Here is an 18,607-nt window from a genome sequence, read left to right as displayed (position 1 = left end):
CCCTCCCCGCAACCCTCTTTCCTTCTCCATTTCCTTTTTCATTTTTTGAGACAACATATTTTAAATTTACATTACAGTAAAAAGGGTTAATACTTGTATGGTTTTTTTGAATCAATTTAAATAATAAGGGATATGATGTTCACTCACCTGGCTAAAAATACTATCAAGAGAATGTCTAGCCATACCAGAAGTTTAATAAATTTTAAAGTATTTCCAGATAGGAAGTCTGCATCAGTATGGGGTCTTGGGCAGAAGATATAAAGATACTATGACGACTAAATATATCTTATTCATTTATTTATTTGTTTACAGACTTATTTGAAAGGCAGAGTGAGAGAGACAGACAGACAGATCTTCCAACAGATGGTTTACTCATCCAAATGCCCACAACAGCCAGGGCTGGGCCAGGCTGATGCCAAGAGCTCAGAACTCCACTGGGGTCGGTTGTGTGGATAGCATGGCCCCAGGTACTCAAGCCATCACTGGCTACTTCCCAGGCACATCAGCAGGAAGTCAGATGGCGCTAGATCAGAAATGAAGGAGCTAGGACACAAACTGGCACTCTCATATGGGATGCAAGAGTCCCAAGCAGTGGCTTAACCCATTGCACCACAACGCCCACCCCTTCACCATCCTCTAATTTGCCTTGTTTCCAGTGAGGAATGTGATTCTGTGCAGAATGTGTTTGTAAGATTTTTGTCCCCAGCACTGGTTTCAAGCAACATGATTATAGACTTTGCATTTGCCTTCACATTCTCCTTGGGGTTCATGAGCTTCTTAGACCTGCAGTCATCATTTTCATCAAACTTGGAAAATTTTTGGCCGTGGTTTCCTCAAAATTGTTATTTTCTCCCCTCTCCATTGAAAACTCTGCCTTACCATCCACTTTTGCTCTGTCCATTTTTTGTTTCATTTTTGAATAATTTCTATTGCTATGTATTTAGGCTCACTCAGTTTTTCTTCCAAAGTATCTAACCTCCTATCAAGTTGCATTGTTCATCTCAGGCCCCTGTTGTTTTTGTTTCTAGAAGTTTGATTTGGATCTTTAAAAAATCTCTTCCGTGTCTGCCTGCTAAGTTCTGTCTTTGCTCTAGCTTTCTGAACCATGAAATACAGTTAGCATAACTGTGTTAATGTCCTCTGTACTAATCTATCATCTGTGTCAGTTCTGGGTCCATTCTGATGGATTTTTCTTTGTATCATGAGCTGTATTTTCCTGCCTTTTGCATGCCTAGTAATCTTTTATTGGAAGCCAGATATTTTCCTGTAAACATTGTGAAGATTTGCTCTAGGATGCTGCCAGGTTACTCAAAGTACAGCCCTTTCACGCTTCATTTGGACCAGGGCGACGTATCTCTTTGGTTACGAGTTTTCCAGCTCGACAGTGGAAATGGACACTGTTCTGGACCCTATGTGAGGACTGGGCCCTGCCCCTCTAATCCTTGCAGCCAGGTCTTTCCTCAGCCTAAGATGAAGGAGAATATTTTGGAAATACATTTTTAAAGTTAAAATAAGGGAACATGCTAGTAAGAGGAATTAATGACCTTGATTTAAGGATTTTTCTCTACTTCACTTGCCCTCATTCAGGGGACTAAACCCAAAGGCTTAGGAAGAAAAGATAAAACTTGCTTACGCAGCTGTCGGAAATCCATTTTTGGTAACAGTGATGATGTTAACGATAGACCCTCCATGGTTTTTCATCCAGTAATTGTACACTGCAGGACACACAAAGGACAATCATAATAAATACTGTGCTGACTCTTCTCTGATACTTGATTCCAGCACACTGCCTATGGGTAATGTTTTACATTTCTTTGCCTATAAGAAGACTGATTGAGGGACCAGTGATGTAGTGTAACAGGTTAAGCCACCACCTGTGATCCTGGCATTCTAAATGGGTGCCGATCCAAATCCTGGCTACTCCACTTTGACCCAGCTCCCTGCTAATGCTCCTGGAAAAGCAGTGGAAGGTGGCCCAAGTGCTTGCACCCCTGCCACCCATGTAGGAGACCAAGAAGAATCTCCTGGCCCCTGCCTTCAGTGTGGCCCAGCCTAGGATATTGCAGCCATTTGGGAAGTCAACCAGCGAAGAAAAAAGATTTCTCTTCTTCTCTCTCCTCTCTCTGTTTTTCCTCCTCCGTCTTGTAACTGTTTTTATAAGTGAAATAAATCTTTAAAAAAGTGTCCCTGACTAAATGATGATACACTATCATTTGTTTTAGAATTGTGGGCCAGCACAGTGGCTCAGCAGTTAAGCTGCTGTCTGCAGCACTGGCATCACACACGGGAGCCAGTTCAAGTCCCAGATGCTCCAATTCCAATCCAGCTCCCTGATATTGTGCCTAGCAAAGCAGCAGAGGATGGCCCAAGTGCTTAGGCCCCTGCACCCGTGTGGGAGATCCAGAGGAAGCTAAGTGGCTAAGTGGCTTAGTGGGCTAAGCCTCCAGCTGCAGAGCCAACATCCCTCTGGTTCTAGTCCTGGCTGTTCCTCTTTCAATCCAGCTCTCTGCTACGGCCTAGGAAAGCAGTGGAAGATGGCTCAAGTGCTTGGGCCCCTGAACCCACGTGGGATATCTGGAAGAAGCTCCTGGCTCCTGGTTCAGATCAGCCAGTTCCAGCCACTGCAGCCACTTGGGGAATGAACAAGCGGATGGAAGACCTTTCTTTCTGCTTCTCTGCATCTCTCTAACTTGTGGGAGACCTGAATGAAGCTCCTGGCGTCTGTTTGCCCAGTCCTAGCCATTCTGGCCATTTGGGGAGAGAATGAGCAGATGAAAGACTTCACTCTCTCTGCCTCTGCCTCTCTCTCTGGAACTCTGCCTTTCAAGTAAATAAATCTTTTTTTAAAAAATCTACCTATAACAAAACCCACAAACCTCTGCTAAGAGATATAAAAGAAGAATTCGTTAATGACAAGATATGTCATGATGGGGAGACTGAATATTTGAATATGTAAACTATTTTCAACTTATTAAGTTTAACACAATTCCAATCAAATTCTCCAAAATGACTTCTGAGAAAAAAAGTGAATATAAAATTCATCTGAAATAATAAGTGGTCATGAATAGCCAAGAAAAGTTTAGAAAGGGAAATAAAGCATTGTATAAAATCATTTGATTCCAGTATAAAGGACAGTAACAGTTAATTTCAATTACCCTATATAGACTTTTTGCTTCTAGATAAATATCACCATTTATTTTGCAAGAAAGAATTTTATGTTGCTCTTCTGACATTTTTTGCAAGGAACAGAAGGTGAGTGCATTTCTTTAAGATATTTGAGATAGTTATCAGAGAAACCAGAAAGCCACTAGAATAAATGTAGAAGAAGGATATATATACATACATATGTGTGTGTGTGTGTGTGTGTGTGTGTGTATAACATATAAAACAACATGGAAGGTTCAAAAGCAAATTGAGAAGGACTGTTAGCAAAACCAAATGATTTGGAGAAAGCTAGAATATTAAATTTTAGAATCATCCAAATTAAAGAACAAGCCCCGTGGTCAAAACAGATTAAGGATCTTTTTTCCCTTCCATTTCCTTTTATTGTGGTAAAATACACATAACATAAAATTCATTATCTTAACCATTTCAAGGGTACAGTTTAACGGAATTAGGTATATTCATCTTCTTGTGCAACCATCATTCATCTCCAGAACACTTTCCATCTTACAAAATTGAAATGCTGGCCCTCTCTGTAACTCTCCCTTTCAAATAATAAATAATTCTTTAAAAAAAATCATGGCTGAAGGATAGGCATTTGGCCTAGTAGCTGAAATGCCTGCATCCCATATCAGAGTACCTGGGTTCAATACCTGGATCTGGCTCCAGACTCTAGTTTCCAGCTAATGCAGGCCTTGGGAGACAGCGGTCATGGATCAAGTGATTGTGTTCCTGACACCACATGGGAGACCTAGTTTGAGTTCCCAGTTACTGTCTATGGTCCAGCCTGGCTCCAGCCATAGCAGACATTTCAGAGTGAACAAATGGATGGGGACACTCTACTCTCTGTCTCTCGAATAAATAAACTTTAAAAATATTTTAAATCATAGTTGAATCTAGACTCTGTAGATCTTCAATTAATAGCTGTTAGCACTGAGCTATAACATTTGGGTTAAAGACTACTAGCTATCCCCCAAGACTTATTCTCCCGTTCTTACAAAGAAGTAGAACTTGTAGCTGGGCACACAATTGCCCATTTGGAGACTCTGTTTCCCTTGGAGAAAAGTATGATCATTTAACTGAATCCTAACTGGTGAATGTGAATACATTTAATGTACTACTTCAGATGATGCCCGTGAAAGACATGGGCAAGCATTATACTTCTCCTCATTCCTGCTGTCTGGAATGCACATATGAGGGCACACACCAAAAAAGTCATCTTGAACCATGGCAAGGAAACCGCAGCTCAAGAACAGTGGAGCGATAAGAATGTCAGTTCCTAATGATCATGAAATGATTATACTACCTACATGGGCTTTCAGTGACAGAAATAAACTCTGTTATTCAAGCCTCTATTTCTTCTGGGTCTCTCCACTGGAGCAGCCGATCTTGTATCATTACTTACACACAGATTTATACTTCTACTTACAGGGGCCGGCACCAGCATCCCATATGGGTGCTGGTTCGTGTCCCAGCTGCTCCACTTCTGATCCAGCTCCCTGTCAATGCGCCTGGGAAGGCAGTGAAAGATGGCCCAAGTGCTTGGGCCACTCCATCCGCATGGGAGACCCAGAAGAAGCTCCTGTCTCCTGGCTTTGGATCTGCCCAGCTCCACAGTTATGGTTACCTGGAGAGTGAACCAGAGGATGGAAGACCTCTCTTTGTCTTGTCTCTCCCTCTCTCTGTAACTCTGCCTCTCAAATAAATAAATAAATCTCTAAAAAAGATTTATACTTCTACTTAGATTTATGTCTGCAATATCTCTGACTGAAAGAAACAAAAAAAATCAAGCCTACTCTCTGTGTAGTGAAGATTCTTTGGGTCAGAGTTACACTTGTCCTACCTTTTCTATCAGAAGAGGAACTTGGATAGTTTATAAGGAAACCCTTGCATTACTTAACTTCAGGAGTTTAATATTAACCACCCATGAAATATAACCTTTAACCCCAAAACCAAGCATGGATATCAATTAGCTTTCAGAAAGCATGTAGACTCTGATATTCTCTCAGAAGACTGAATTAATGAATTGCTCCTAATAATAGATTTAGTAGATTACTTTCTTTAAAGCAAAGTGTGAAAGTGTTCTCTAGTCCTATGATAAACTTTGTAGCTAAATCTTTGCAGAGGTCATTAATAATTTTCTCATAATAAATTCCTAGAAATAAAACCAGAAGATCGAAGGAGGATGTCCACATTTAAAAATACTACCAGATGACTATCTAGAGATGTAACAATTTATGCCTCTATGTTGTATGTATGTAAATGTGAGTGACATGAGACTTTAGGATTCCTAACAGTTTCTCTTTCAAGCCATGATCTCTCAATAAAGACAGTGACCTTTGTGGACACTGATGACACTTGCCTGCTTTGCACATGTAGAAGGTACCTGTCAGGTTGGTTTCAATCACGGCATTCCACCCCTTGGAACTGATGTCTTCAGCAGGAGAGAGGAACTGGCCTCCTCCATTGTTCACCAAGAAATTGATCTTACCATAAATAGCCAGGGTAGATTTAATCAAATTATTGACCTAAAGAAGAAACACACAAAAGTTTAATAACCTAACTTTCTGCTGGGATAGCTTGCTCTAGAAGCCTATCAGAGCTTGCAATTTAAGTGAACACACTCAGCAATGAAAAAAAAACAAAACACCCTACTTCAGTGAGTCAATACTCATAGACCATAAAGATAAAATTGTGATTTTGAATCCATGAGCCTGGATCATCCCATTGTAAGGCAATCACAGTATTTTGTAAGATACGATCCCGAAAGAACGAAATCAGGTTAAAATGAACACTAAGAAATGACTTAAAAGGCAGAAGGAGTCTCTAGCTGAAATCACATCCTTGCTTGGCTTCTTAATCTTGTCTTCTACCCTGACCTCCTCTTGAGGCCACTAGCTCAACAGATCATTAGCATCAGTATCCGCTTTGCTGGCTCTGCTTTGTGTGAACCTCACCCAAGACAGCCACCACAGGAGAACCTGAAGCATAGCCAGGTTTAAGAACCACAGCTGTACATTAAAACGAGGGAGTAAGTGACATATTGCATCACCTCCTCTTCTTTCCGGATGTTGCACTGTATGGGAGTGACTTGAGCCTGGCTGGTGGCAGGCAGACTGCTCTTCAGTTCTTCTGCAGCAGATTTTAATCTGTCCAGCTTCCGGGACGCAATGACCACATTGCAGCCTGAGGAGAAAATAGCAGGGAACAAGTAAATGTGTTTTTATGAGGTCTCCAAGTGTGAAAAATAACAATGTTTAGAAAATACTTTGTGTGTTCCTGTCAAACAAAGATTATTTAGGCCTTCTGTTTCTGGACAGGATGCAGCAATAGCTACTGAATTATCCTCCAGCCCTGAACAACTAAAAACCCGGGCAAAGTATACGAAACAATGGTTTTGAGGCATTGGACATGAAGTAGCACTGGACTTGCTCTATGAGAGGGTGGAAACATACAAGGTGAGCCCTGTGATTACTGCAGCTTACTACCTGGAGAGAGCTTCCAAATGAAGGAGGAACCAATCAGAGCCTAGACATCTCCCCAGGTGAAAGATGAAGTTGGGGATCCCAGGAGGCCATGATGGTTGCTTACAGATGACATACAGAAAAGAGAGGTATAGAGAGAGAAATCTAGAGATTTACAGAGTCCCCCATGAGTCTTCTAGGTACTGGTTAGTACATGTAAATACATAAACAGACTTGGGTAGAACTCCCCCCAAATAAGCAGAGAGAACAAATCTTGCACTCACACAGAGCTGAGAATGGTTATTTTACACACCAGAAAACATGTTTCACTATATAAGGGCTACAACCTCAACGATGAGCAAAATTAGCCACAGACTAAAGGATGTTCAGAGCATTTAAATGAAAAGCAAGTCTGGGCCGGCGCCATAGCTCACTTGGTTAATCCTCCACCTGTGGCGCTGGCATCCCATATGGGCACTGGGTTCTAGTCCCAGTTGCTCCTCTTCCAGTCCAGCTCTCTGCTGTGGCACGGGAGGGCAGTGGAGGATGGCCCAAGTGATTGGGCCCTGCACCCGCATGGGAGACCAGGAGGAAGCACCTGGCTCCTGGCTTTGGATTGGCCCCGTGCCAGCTGTAGAGGCCATATGGGGAGTGAATCAAAGGAAGGAAGACCTTTTCTCTCTCTCTCTCTCTCTCTCTAACCTTACCCTCTCTCTCTCTCTCCCACTACCTATCAAATAAATAAATAAGCAAGCCTCTTTCAAAATATTGAACAGTTTTCAAGTAACCATGCATCCCCGGATAAAATTCAAGCATGTTTACAGAATATAAAATAACCAGCACCAACCAAGGTAGAATTTTAAAAATATTACTAGGCATGCAAAGGAGTAGGAAAATAACCCATAACAGGGAAAAAAGTCAATGAATAAAAACAGACCCAGAAACGACACTGCTGATGTAATTACATAAACCAGTGATGAGGAAGGGAACATTCTCAAAAGCAGCCAGAGAAAAACAACACATTGAGTTAGAACAACAACAACAAAGAAAAAGATCTCTTTCAGAAACAATGCAAGCCAGAAACCAGGGTAGCAATATCTTTAAGGGATTGAAAATAAAAAATAAAAGAGCTTCAAAAATGACAACATAATGACTTTTTCACACACATGAAAGCTGGAAGAATTCAGCTAAGTAGAACTACACTACTGAAGAAGATTAAAGGAAGCCCTACAGCAGAAGGAAAATGATACCAGATGGAAATCAAAATCTATATAAAAGCAGAAAGAGAAGCAGAAATGGTAATTACATGAGCAAATATAAAAGGCTTTTCTTCTATTTAGACCTCTTTAAAAGGTAGTGATATTTGTGGAAAGCAAAAAAGTGCAGCATGGTATTGTGGGATTTAATCGTATGTAGAAATGAAGCTCTTCCCTTCTTCTCCTTGATAATAATAGCACAATGGCCAAGAAGGAGCAGTAGGGGTAGTCTGTGTTTTTTTTAGCTCTAGTTATGTACTAATTCCAGTTACCTTTGTTAGTTAAGTAAGGCCAGTTCTCCAAAAAGCATGCTTCAAATTTCAGGTATCAAGGTATATTAACTTCCCTGCCAACTCTTCAGTTTACAAATCACTAAGTAAACAGCAGGTGCACATGATGATCAGTGACTAATTATGGCACTTCTTTCAATTCTTCTAGTGATTGGTCATGTGCATCTTCAGTTCATGCACAGACATCAAAGAAAGTAGCTATGTTGCCTCTGTGATTCACAATGGTCAATCCATATAACATTCTATAATAAACAATGATCAGAAGAGAGATTGGGCAGTAAAGATGGAAGTGGATCAAAGAAATGAAAAGTGACAACACTGCAAGTGAAATTAGAATGCAAAGTCATTCTAATGTGCTGTGGCTTAGTGGATAAACCCACCGCCTGTAGTGTCAGCATCCCATATGGGCGCTGGTTCAGGTCCCGGCTGCTCCACTTCCGATCCAGCTCTCTGCTATGGCCTGGAAAGCAGTAGAGGATGGCCCAAGTCCTTGGGCCCCTGCACCCCCGCGGGAGACCTGGAAGAAGCTCCTGGCTTCAGATGGGCACAGCTCTGGCTATTGTGGCCAACTGGGGAGTGAACCAGCAGATGGACGACCTCTCTCTGCCTCTCCTTCTCTTTCTGTGTAACTCTGAATTTCAAATAAATAAATAAATAAATAACTCTTTAAAAAAAAAAGAAAGAATGCAATGTCAGTAGAGTTACAAGAGGAACAGATGGCTATGTGCACGTTGACATTCTCACCACTCTATAGACACTACAGCTACACAGCCAGAACACCTCGGTGAAGGGAAAGGTATCCAAATAAATGAGGAAAGTGGTCTTGACAAAGAAGATGAAGATGTCCTACAGGACCTACATCCACCAAGAAACAAACCGAAAGAATCCTCATATACAAAGAAACTTCGGGAAATATTTCATGATATTGACAGTATAAAAGATAAAATGTTGGAAGACAATACAAATATAGAAGGAGATAGGACAATTTAACAAGGCATAGGAAAAAAGCTTGCTCCATATCATGCAGCATACAATGAACAGAAAGCAAGAGCTATTCTTCTTTTTATTTTTTTAATCTATTTGAGAAACAGAAAGCACTCCCATTCACTGCTTCACTCAACAAAAGCCCATAATAGAGGGCTGGGTCAGGGCTGGATCCAGAAGCCAGGAATAACCCAGATCTCCTATGTGGGTGGCAGGAAACCAACTACTGTAGCCATCTCTGCTGCCTGCCAAGGTCTACATTGGCAGGAAGCTGGAGCTGGAGCTGGAGCTGAGAATCAACTTTTAGCAATCACAGTGTGTGACGTGGGCATCTTAACCAGTAGGCTAAATGCTTGCTCCCTGGCAAGCACTATTCAAACTGCTTTTGATAAGATTGTCATCTAGAGGGGCCGGTGCTGTGGCATAATGGGTAAAGCATTGCCTGCAATGCTGGCATCCCATATGGGTGCCCGTTTGAGTTCTTGTCTCTCCAGTTTCGACCCAGCTCTCTGCTATGGCCTGGGAAAGCAGAAGAAGATGGCCCAAGTCCTTGGGCCCCTACACCCACATAACAGACCAGAAGAAGCTCCTAGCTCCTGGCTTTGGATAGGCATACTTGAGTACTGGTTATAGCATTAAGTCTCAATGTGCAGCACATTAAGGACAGAGATCCTACATGAGGAGTAAGTGCACAGTGACTCCTGTTGTTGACTTTACCAATTGACACTCCTGTTTATGGCATCAGTAATCTCCCTATGCACCAGTCATGAGTTTCCAAGGCTATGGAAGTCCCTTGAGTTCTCCGACTCTTATCCTGTTTAGACAAGGTCATAGTCAAAGTGGAGGTTCTTTCCTCCCTTCAGAGAAAGGTACCTCCTTCTTTGAAGACCTGTTCTTTCCACTGGGATCTCACTCACAGAGATCTTTCATTTAGGTTTGTTTGGTTTTTTTTTGTTGTTGTTGTTGTTGGTTTTTTTTGTTTGTTTGTTTGTTTGTTTGTTTGTTTTTGCCAGAGTGTCTTGGCTTTCCATGCCTGAAATACTCTCATGGGCTTTTCAGCCAGATCAGAATGCCTTTAGGCCTGATTCTGAGGCCAGAGTGCTGTTTAGGACATCCACCATTCTATGAGTCTGCTGAGTATCTCGCTTCCCATGTTGGATCACTCTCCCCTTTATTTATTCTATCGGTTAGTATTAGCAGGTACTAGACTTGTTTATGTGCTCCCTTTGACTCTCAGTCCTTTCATTATGATCAATTGTGAACTGAAATTGATCACTTGGACTAGTGAGATGGCATTGGTACATGCCACCTTGATGGGATTAAATTGGAGTCCCCTGGTATGTTTCTAACTCTACCATTTGGGGCAAGTCAGCTTGAGCATGTCCCAAATTGTACATCTCTTCCCTCTCTTATTCCCACTCTTATGTTTAACAGGGATCACATTTCAGTTAAATTTCAACACTTAAGAATAACTGTGCATTAATTAAAAGAATTAAGACCTCTTTCTATGTCTCTACCTCTCTCTGTAACTCTGTCTTTCAAATAAATAAAAATAAATCTTTAAAAAAAATTAATGCACACCCAGGGAGGCAGCAGGTGATGGCTCAAGTAGTTGAACCCCTACCACTCCCATAGGAGATCTGGATTGACTTCCCAGCTCCTGGCTTATTCCTGGCCCAGTCCTTGTTGATGTGAGCATTTGGGGACTAAAACAGTGGATGGGAGCTCCTTTTTTCTCTGCATCTCAAATAACTAAAAATGTAAAAATTAATAAAGTACATTAAAAATTTAAAATAAACTGTGAAGTCATTCTTACTTTTTTTCAAAAAAGATGTATTTATTGGGGCTGGCGCTGTGGCGCAGTGGGTTAAAGCCCTGGTCTGAAGCGCCAGCATCCCATATGGGTGCTGATTCTAGTCCTGGCTGCTCCTCTTCCAATCCAGCTCTCTGTGATGGCTTGGGAGAGCAGTAGAGGATGGCCCAGGTCCTTGGGTCCCTGCACCCACGTGGGAGACCCGAAAGAAGCTCCTGACTCCTGGCTCCTGGCTTCGGATCGGCACAGCTCCAGCCATTGTGGCCATCTGGGGAGTGAACCAGTGGACGGAGGACCTCTACCTGTAACTCTTTCAAATAAATAAAATAAATCTTTTTTAAAAAAATAGATGTATTTATCTGAGAGGCAGAGTTATAGAGAAAGAGAGAGAAAGAGGGAGAGAGATATCTTCCTTCCACTGGTTCACTCCCCATATGGTGGCAATGCCTAGGGCTGGGCTAGGCTGAAGCCAGGCGCCTGGAATTTCATCTGGGTCTCCCATTTGGGTGGCAGGGCCCCAAGCACTTAGGCTGTCTTCCTCTGCTTTCTGAGATATATTAGCAGAGAGCTGGACTGAAGTGGAGCAGCCAGTACTCAGTGGCCGTTCATAGGGGATGCTGGCATCACAGGTAGTGACTTACTCCACTACACTGCAATGCCAACCTCATTCTTATATTCTATATGAAGTGGTACAACATCACTATCACAAGGTAGACTACAGTATGTAGTACTATATGTACACTATAAACCCTTAAACCACCACCAAATAAACAAAAAGAAGAGTTAAAATAAGCCAACAAAAGATTAACTTAAAATCTATAAAAATATCCAGTTCAAAAGAAGGCAGAAAACAAGAGAAAAGGAAACAAAGAACAAATGGGACTTTAAGAATAGAAATAGCAAGATGGTAGGTTTCATTTCACCTATGTTGATAATCACATGTAAACTTTCTAAAACAATCTAGCTGAAGATATATATTGTCAGAATGGATGAAAAAGCAAGATCTAAAATGCACTGCAAGTATAAAGACACAAAGAGGTTAAAAGTAAAAAGAATAGAAAAAAAGATACAACATTCTAACAGTAACCCAAAGAAAGCTAGAATAGCTATATTAATATAAACAAATTTCACAGCAAAGAATATTGCCCGAGATGAAGAGGTGTATTTCACAGATATAAGTGTAAACTTATAGAAAAAGAGGATATATTGGCACAACCAATTTGTCAGTTTCTTAAAAAGTTAACACTCACCTATCATACAAACCAAACATCACATTCCAGGTATTCAAGAGTAATGAAAGTGTACATCCATGCAAAGACTTGAATACAATGATCATAGACACTTTCTTTTGTAATAGCCAAAAAGTGGAAACAACTCAAATGACCACCAATAAGTGAAAAAAACTGTGATAAAGTGATAAAATGGAATATCACTTGCAATAAAAAATAATGAACCACTGATACATGCAACAACATGAGTAAATCGAAAAATATCATGGTAAGTGAAAGAAAAAAAAAACAGGTAAGCATAGTACATACTGTATGACTCCATTTATATAAAACATTCAGAGAGTGCAAACTACTTGATAGTAATAAAAAAATAGATCACTGTTGCCAGCTTGGGGCGCCGGGTACTAGTCCCAGTTGCTCCTCTTCCTGTCCAGCTCTCTGCTGTGGCCCGTGAGGGCAGCAGAGGATGGCCCAAGTGCTTGGGTCCCTGCACCCGCATGGGAGACCGGGAGGAACACCCGGCTCCTGGCTTTGCATCGGCACAGTGCTGCCAGTAGCGGCCATTATGGGAGTGAACCAATGGAAGAAAGACCTTTGTCTCTCTCTGTCTATAACTCTGTCAAATAAAAAAAAAAAAAAAAAAGAAAAGAAACTCAACTGGATGCTTGGTGCAGCAGTTAAGATGCCAGTTGGGTTGCCTGTTTCCTTTAGCAGAGTGCTTGGTTGGAGTTCCCATTCTACCTCCTAACCAGCTCCCTGCTAATGCAGGAAGGCAGAAGGTGATGGCCCAAGTACTTGGGGCCCTGCTGCCCACGTGGGAGACCTGGATGATGTTCCTGTCTCCTGGCCCATCTTTAGCCCTTGTGGTTATTTGAGGATAAAGCTAGCACATGGAAGATCTGTGTTTCTGTCTCTGTGTGTCACTCTGCCTTTCCAATAAATACACATAAACATGAAATTTCACATTTAAATTTGTGAAATAATCATTGTCAATTATACTTAAATACAGATCAAAAAATCCCATATGCATTATACAGTCAAATATTGCCCCAAATTATTTGTCACTGTAAAGGAACCAAGCTATAACATGATGGACTACCCACTTATCTTATTAAATAATGCTGGGTCTTGTTGCTCATTGTTGCCTTATGTCTTAACTCATCCCACATAAATCCTTCAAATAAAACATGTTACATATGTATTAATGTTACATATATGCATATTTAATACATGTACTAAATGCACAGCATGCATATTTATATATGCACATATACGCATATATGTGGTATGTGGTATGCATGCACAACACCTGTAATAATATAGGAAGCAGAAATGCTTGCCACGGCTGCCTCTAAGCAGGGAAGAGAAAGTGCATGCCACTCCTGGGAAGCACTGCTAACCCTCCTCTCACTTCCCCAGGTTCACTGCTCTATCCCAAGTCCCTGTCCTCACAACAGTGCAGCATACTGGCCTGCACTACTTCATAATAACTTAGCACCCTCCCTCTGTCATCCCTCGGAGAGTAGGCACCTTGTCATTGCTGTGTCTGTTAGGCAAGCACACAGCCACATTCAATACACGCATGATGAATGAGTGAGGGTTTTTTCAGTTTTTTTTTTTTTTTTTTTACAATTTATTTATTTGAAAGGTAGAGTTAGAGAGAGCGAATCTTCTGTCCACTGGTTCACTCCCCAAATGGCCACAATCTTCCACCCATTGGTTCCCTCCCCAAATGGCTGCCACAGCTGAAGTTGGGCTGATCTGAAGCCAGGAGCTAGGAGCTTCCTCCAGCTCTCCCACATGTGTGCCAGGCCTCAAGCACTTCTGCCACCCTCTGCTGCTTTCTCAGGAGCATTAGCAGGGAGCTGGATTGGAAGTGGGGTTGCAAGGAATCGAACTGGCACCCATATGGGATGCAAACACTACAGGAGGAACCACTATGCCACAGTGCTGGCCCCATAAGTGAGGTTTAAAGGTAAAGTTCAAAGGCTCTCACCTGGCCTGAATTGTATTAGTTGTATAGGTTGAGCTACCTACTGCACAATAAGATACTTTTAAACAGTATCTTTCAAGTTTCAACTATAATTTAGCAAGTTACAAATGCAGACAGCATTTGGAAAATCTAACGAGCAGCCTGAGAGTTTTATAAAGCAGAGATTTGAAAGATTTGCCATGAATTTTTTATAGACAAGTTTAACTTTAAAAGAACAATCAGGGGGCCAGCACCGTGGCTCACTTGGTTAATCATCCACCTGTGGCACCAGCATCCCATAAGGGCACCGGATTCGAGTCCCAGTTGTTCCTCTTCCAGTCCAGCTCTCTGCTATGACCCGGAAAGGCAGTAGAGGATGGCCCAGGTGCTTGGGCCCCTGCACCTTCATGGGAGACCAGGAGGAAGCACCTGGCTCCTGGCTTCAGATCAGCGCAGCGCACTGGCCTTAACAGCCATTTAGGGTGTGAACCAATGGAAGGGAGACCTTTCTCTGTCTCTCTCTCTCTCTAAATCTGCCTGTCAAAAAAAAAAAAAAAAAAAAAAAGAACAATCAGGTGATCAAACTGTATGCAGTATTCAACATGGCCCAAGGTATACTGTTATTAGGGAGAACCTCACTCCCTTTTCCTTTTCTTTCCAGGAGCAAAAAGAATTGACCTTCAGACCTGAGGCAACCATGAGTTAGAAGCAATAGCCAAGCAGATCATTAAGATGGAACAAACTAAGGAGGGCACTTGGGTCAACCAGCACCTCTGCCTGGCTCTAACCCTTTCTTGTTCTGGTTTTTCTGTCATCTACATGGGCACTTGGCAATCCCAGTTCCCAGAGTAGGGCTTGGAGTGAACAAAGCAGAGTTTAAAAAATTAGGCCTATACAACTGTTCCCAAAACCAATTAAAAATTAAATAATAATAATAACAACAACAAAAACCTCAGGGGCAGGCATTTGGTGCAGCCATTAAGAATGCTTGGGTTTCCCATACCCCATAATTGAAGACCTGGTTCGAGTCCTGGCTCCTCTGATTCTGATACAGCTTCCTGCTAATGTGCACCCTGGGAGCAGAATATGATGGCTCAAGCACTTCGGCCCAATCACCCTTGCAGGACACAAAGATGGAGTTCACACACCTGACTTTAGCCTGGCCCAGTCTGGTTTGTTAATGGCATTTGCGGAGTGAACCAGCAAATGGAAGATCTGTCTGTCTCTGACTTTCTCTACCTTTCAAATAAAATAGCTTTAAAAAATACATAAATAAAAACTTTGTAAAAAAAAAAACCCTCTCAGGTATACAAAAGTAAACTAATGCATGTTAACTTTGTCAAGAGCCTTCAGTAAGAGATACCATAAACCATAAAAACATCAATAGGATCATTCACAAGGATTATCTGATTAGAATCTTATTGAATTACCACACTTCAGGTCTGTTACCTAATATAGGAAGAGCTGGACTGGAAACAAATTTGACAGAGTCATCCACCGTAACTGCTAGAATTTTCCATGGCATGCAAACTTGAACCAGGGTGCAAAGGTATTACAGGGAAGAATGCTACAATGCTGACTAAAACCCCAGCATTTGGGAAATGAACCAGCAGTTGGAAGATCTCTGTCTCTAAAAATAAATTAAATATTGTCTTGTTTCACAATTTCTAATTGCATTTCCTACTTCCTTGCAATCTACCATATCTAATTTATGTTCTGCTGGAGAGATAGAGAATGATAAGCGATGAGCGTGAAGACAAGGATATGACTTGAAATCAGATTGAATGGTCCTGGGTATTCCCTGGCAGAATCAGGACTCTCTCTGCCTAAAGCATCTGTCCAACAGACAAAGGAGACCTAATTCTTCCCGCTACATCCTGCTCTTTTATGCAGTGGCTCTTCTTGTCCTCTAAGTACAAGGAAAAGTCAAAGCAACAATCACCATTTCAAAACCCATGCCTCCAAATACAAATTATAATTCACATTTTTAAAAAGGTGGCCTTCATGCTGGATAAGGAATTGTCTAACATTTTATTTGCTTAATTTGGATTCATGTAACAATTTTTAAAAATAATGCTGGCATTGAAAAATAAGATGAAAAAGTCATAGTAAAATTATTTTATATCTTTTCACCAAAGAAAATCATTTCCAGTATGATAAAGAATTATGCATGTGGGTCTTTTTTTAAATATATGAAGTATTTTACTAGGGAGACACTGTTTTAATACTTTAGCCTTTGCTAGTAAGATAAAGTTTGCCATTTTACCGCAAACCTGACAAGTAGTGTTTTGGCCTCTGCAAATTTACCAAGCAGGAAGAAAGTTCAAATACATACAAATCCATGAAGGGTCCAACTAGAATTCTATAAATCTGCTGAGAAATCTTGTATCAGGCCTTTGCATAAAATGATCACCAATTCTGATTTTCTTATTGATTTTACTGAAAGGTAATAGAGTTTGGTGTAAAGAATGAACTGTGCAATGATAGAGATGAGGCTCTGCCAGGGCCAGATTAGGGAAATGTTAATTTCCCATGTTTTTCTTCCCATGTTTTCCCATGTATATACTTATTAAAAAGGTATGTATATTTTCATTGTTTCTCAGCATTTTGGCTAAGATCAAGTGTAAAAACAGTATGTATATTTCAAATACAATCAGTTCCCAACTTATAATGGTGCAACTTAACAATTTTTTTTAACTTTTGAAAGGTGTGAAAGCATACCTATGCAACCATTCTATTTTTCACTTTTCCTATAGAATTCAATAAATCACATGAGATATTCAACATTTTATCTTAAAATACACTCTGTGTTAAATGATTTTGCCCAACTGTAGGGTAACGTAAATGTTCTGAGAACACCTAAGGTAAGTTAGACTATGCTATGATTTGCAGTAAGTCAGGATCATTAAATGTATTTTCCAATCACTATGAGTTTATGGGGACATAACCTCACTTAAGGTCAAGGGACATGTGTACAATACGTTTTTGGTTTTTTTAGGTCATACTATGCCAGATCTTGGAAACATAAATGGTAATCAAAGGAACCCTACATGTTCACTTTACAAAGATACTTGAAATATGAAGGCAAGTTAAACCACCCCAAATGAAACTTATTTTCAGAAAAAAATGTTAACAATGTTATAAAAGTCCTTCCAGTCTGTTTCTGCATATGCGTTTTCCAGTAAGAATCAAAATGGAAAGCTGTTTTGTTTAAAATCCTGCTTCTTATAGATAAATAGTATGCCTTTCTCCAAATGGAGTCTTCAATAACAATGTAGTCAGAGGGCAGCATATTTCAGCCATCAATTCACTGTTGTGCACATAATGCTGAGGCTATTTCCAGTGTCTCACTACCCAGATGACATTACATTCTTGGGCACCAATCTTGACCTGGCTCTGATCATTTCCCTACAGTAAATTCCTGAGAAGGTTACAAGACCAGAGAGTATGACCATCATAAAGGCTTTTGGGTCTTTTCTCCATAATTTACATCCTGGCCTGCCTTTCTCACTCCCTCCTCAACACTCACTTTTCCGAATGTTTTAAAATTTTGTTAGGAAAACAATGGTACCTCAGTGTTTTACTTTGCATTTACTATTCAATAAGGTTGATTATTTTCTCATATTCTTCTGTTGGAATGCTTAGTCCATACCATAAGACTATTTTTCTATCAGTGTGCTGGCCCTTCTGTTTGTAAGAGCTCTTTAGCTAATTAGATCAAATTAGATCTAATATATTGTGAGTCTTGTCTTTCACACAACTTTATAGTCGTAAAACTCATGGAAGGCTTCCATCGGCGCAGAGGTCATGCACCTACTTCCCCCTTTGGGTTGCTCTCCTCGTCTAGAAGAGAATTCGATGGAGGACTCTCAACAGGTTTAGAACCCTCGGCAGTTCAGTGAAGTCTCCCCAGGCCTCCTAGGCACTCAGATCGGCCGGTGACATGTAGACTGTGTTAATTAACGCACGTGCGCACAGTTCTTTCCACAGTTCTTTCCTTAAGGTGTTTGCTCAGGCCTCAGGCAAGCCGTGTCCAGCTCAGAGCGCCCTGCAGCCCGGAACTCGGGGCTCCCCGCCCCGCCCTTTTCCACGGTCTCTAGGGGACCCTGCTGCCCTCCCCGCCCCTCGCGGCCCTCACCAGGCTACACCTACACATCCCGAAGCCCGCTCAGGCTCCTGCCCTCACAGGGGTCCCCAACCCTGTGTCCACCGAGCCTGGCTGCAGGGCCCTGGACGCTGGGGCCTGCCCACGTACCGAGGTGCAGGAGCTCCTGGGCGATGGCCTTTCCGATGCCCGTGGCCCCGCCGGTGACGATGGCCGCTTGGTTCTGCAGCAAGCCGGCCGCCAGGCAGCTCTTGCCCTTAGTCCACGACCCCATTGCCCCGAACGTCCCTCACCCTGAGCCCAGACTGCAAGCTACAGTTGTACCAGAGGTG

The 18,607-nt window shown here is 41.6% G+C and overlaps 1 protein-coding gene and 1 long non-coding RNA gene across 3 annotated transcripts in view; one reads left to right on the top strand and one right to left on the bottom strand.

Moving 5' to 3' along the window:
* The window catches only part of LOC127491567 (uncharacterized), a 43,316-nt gene extending 38,426 nt beyond the window's left edge, over positions 1-4,890 (top strand). For both annotated transcript variants that reach the window (XR_016231443.1, XR_016231441.1), the window contains exon 3: positions 4,594-4,890. This is a non-coding gene — a long non-coding RNA (uncharacterized LOC127491567). The remainder of the gene's footprint in view (positions 1-4,593) is intronic.
* PECR (peroxisomal trans-2-enoyl-CoA reductase) overlaps positions 1-18,591 on the bottom strand; it is a 29,576-nt gene extending 10,985 nt beyond the window's left edge. The window contains exons 1-4 of the mRNA XM_002712578.6: positions 18,426-18,591; positions 6,215-6,348; positions 5,525-5,690; positions 1,634-1,715 (exon numbers count right to left, since the gene is read on the bottom strand). Of these exons, the coding sequence (XP_002712624.3) occupies positions 1,634-1,715; positions 5,525-5,690; positions 6,215-6,348; positions 18,426-18,549 (506 nt within the window). The 5' untranslated portion in view covers positions 18,550-18,591. The remainder of the gene's footprint in view (positions 1-1,633; positions 1,716-5,524; positions 5,691-6,214; positions 6,349-18,425) is intronic.
* Between the last annotated feature and the right edge of the window lie 16 nt (positions 18,592-18,607).

Source organism: Oryctolagus cuniculus, chromosome 3, assembly GCF_051225735.1.
Source record: "Oryctolagus cuniculus isolate XC-2025 breed Fujian yellow rabbit chromosome 3, ASM5122573v1, whole genome shotgun sequence".
NCBI classification, from domain to species: domain Eukaryota; kingdom Metazoa; phylum Chordata; class Mammalia; order Lagomorpha; family Leporidae; genus Oryctolagus; species Oryctolagus cuniculus.
This window is presented reverse-complemented; position numbering and strand designations above follow the sequence as displayed.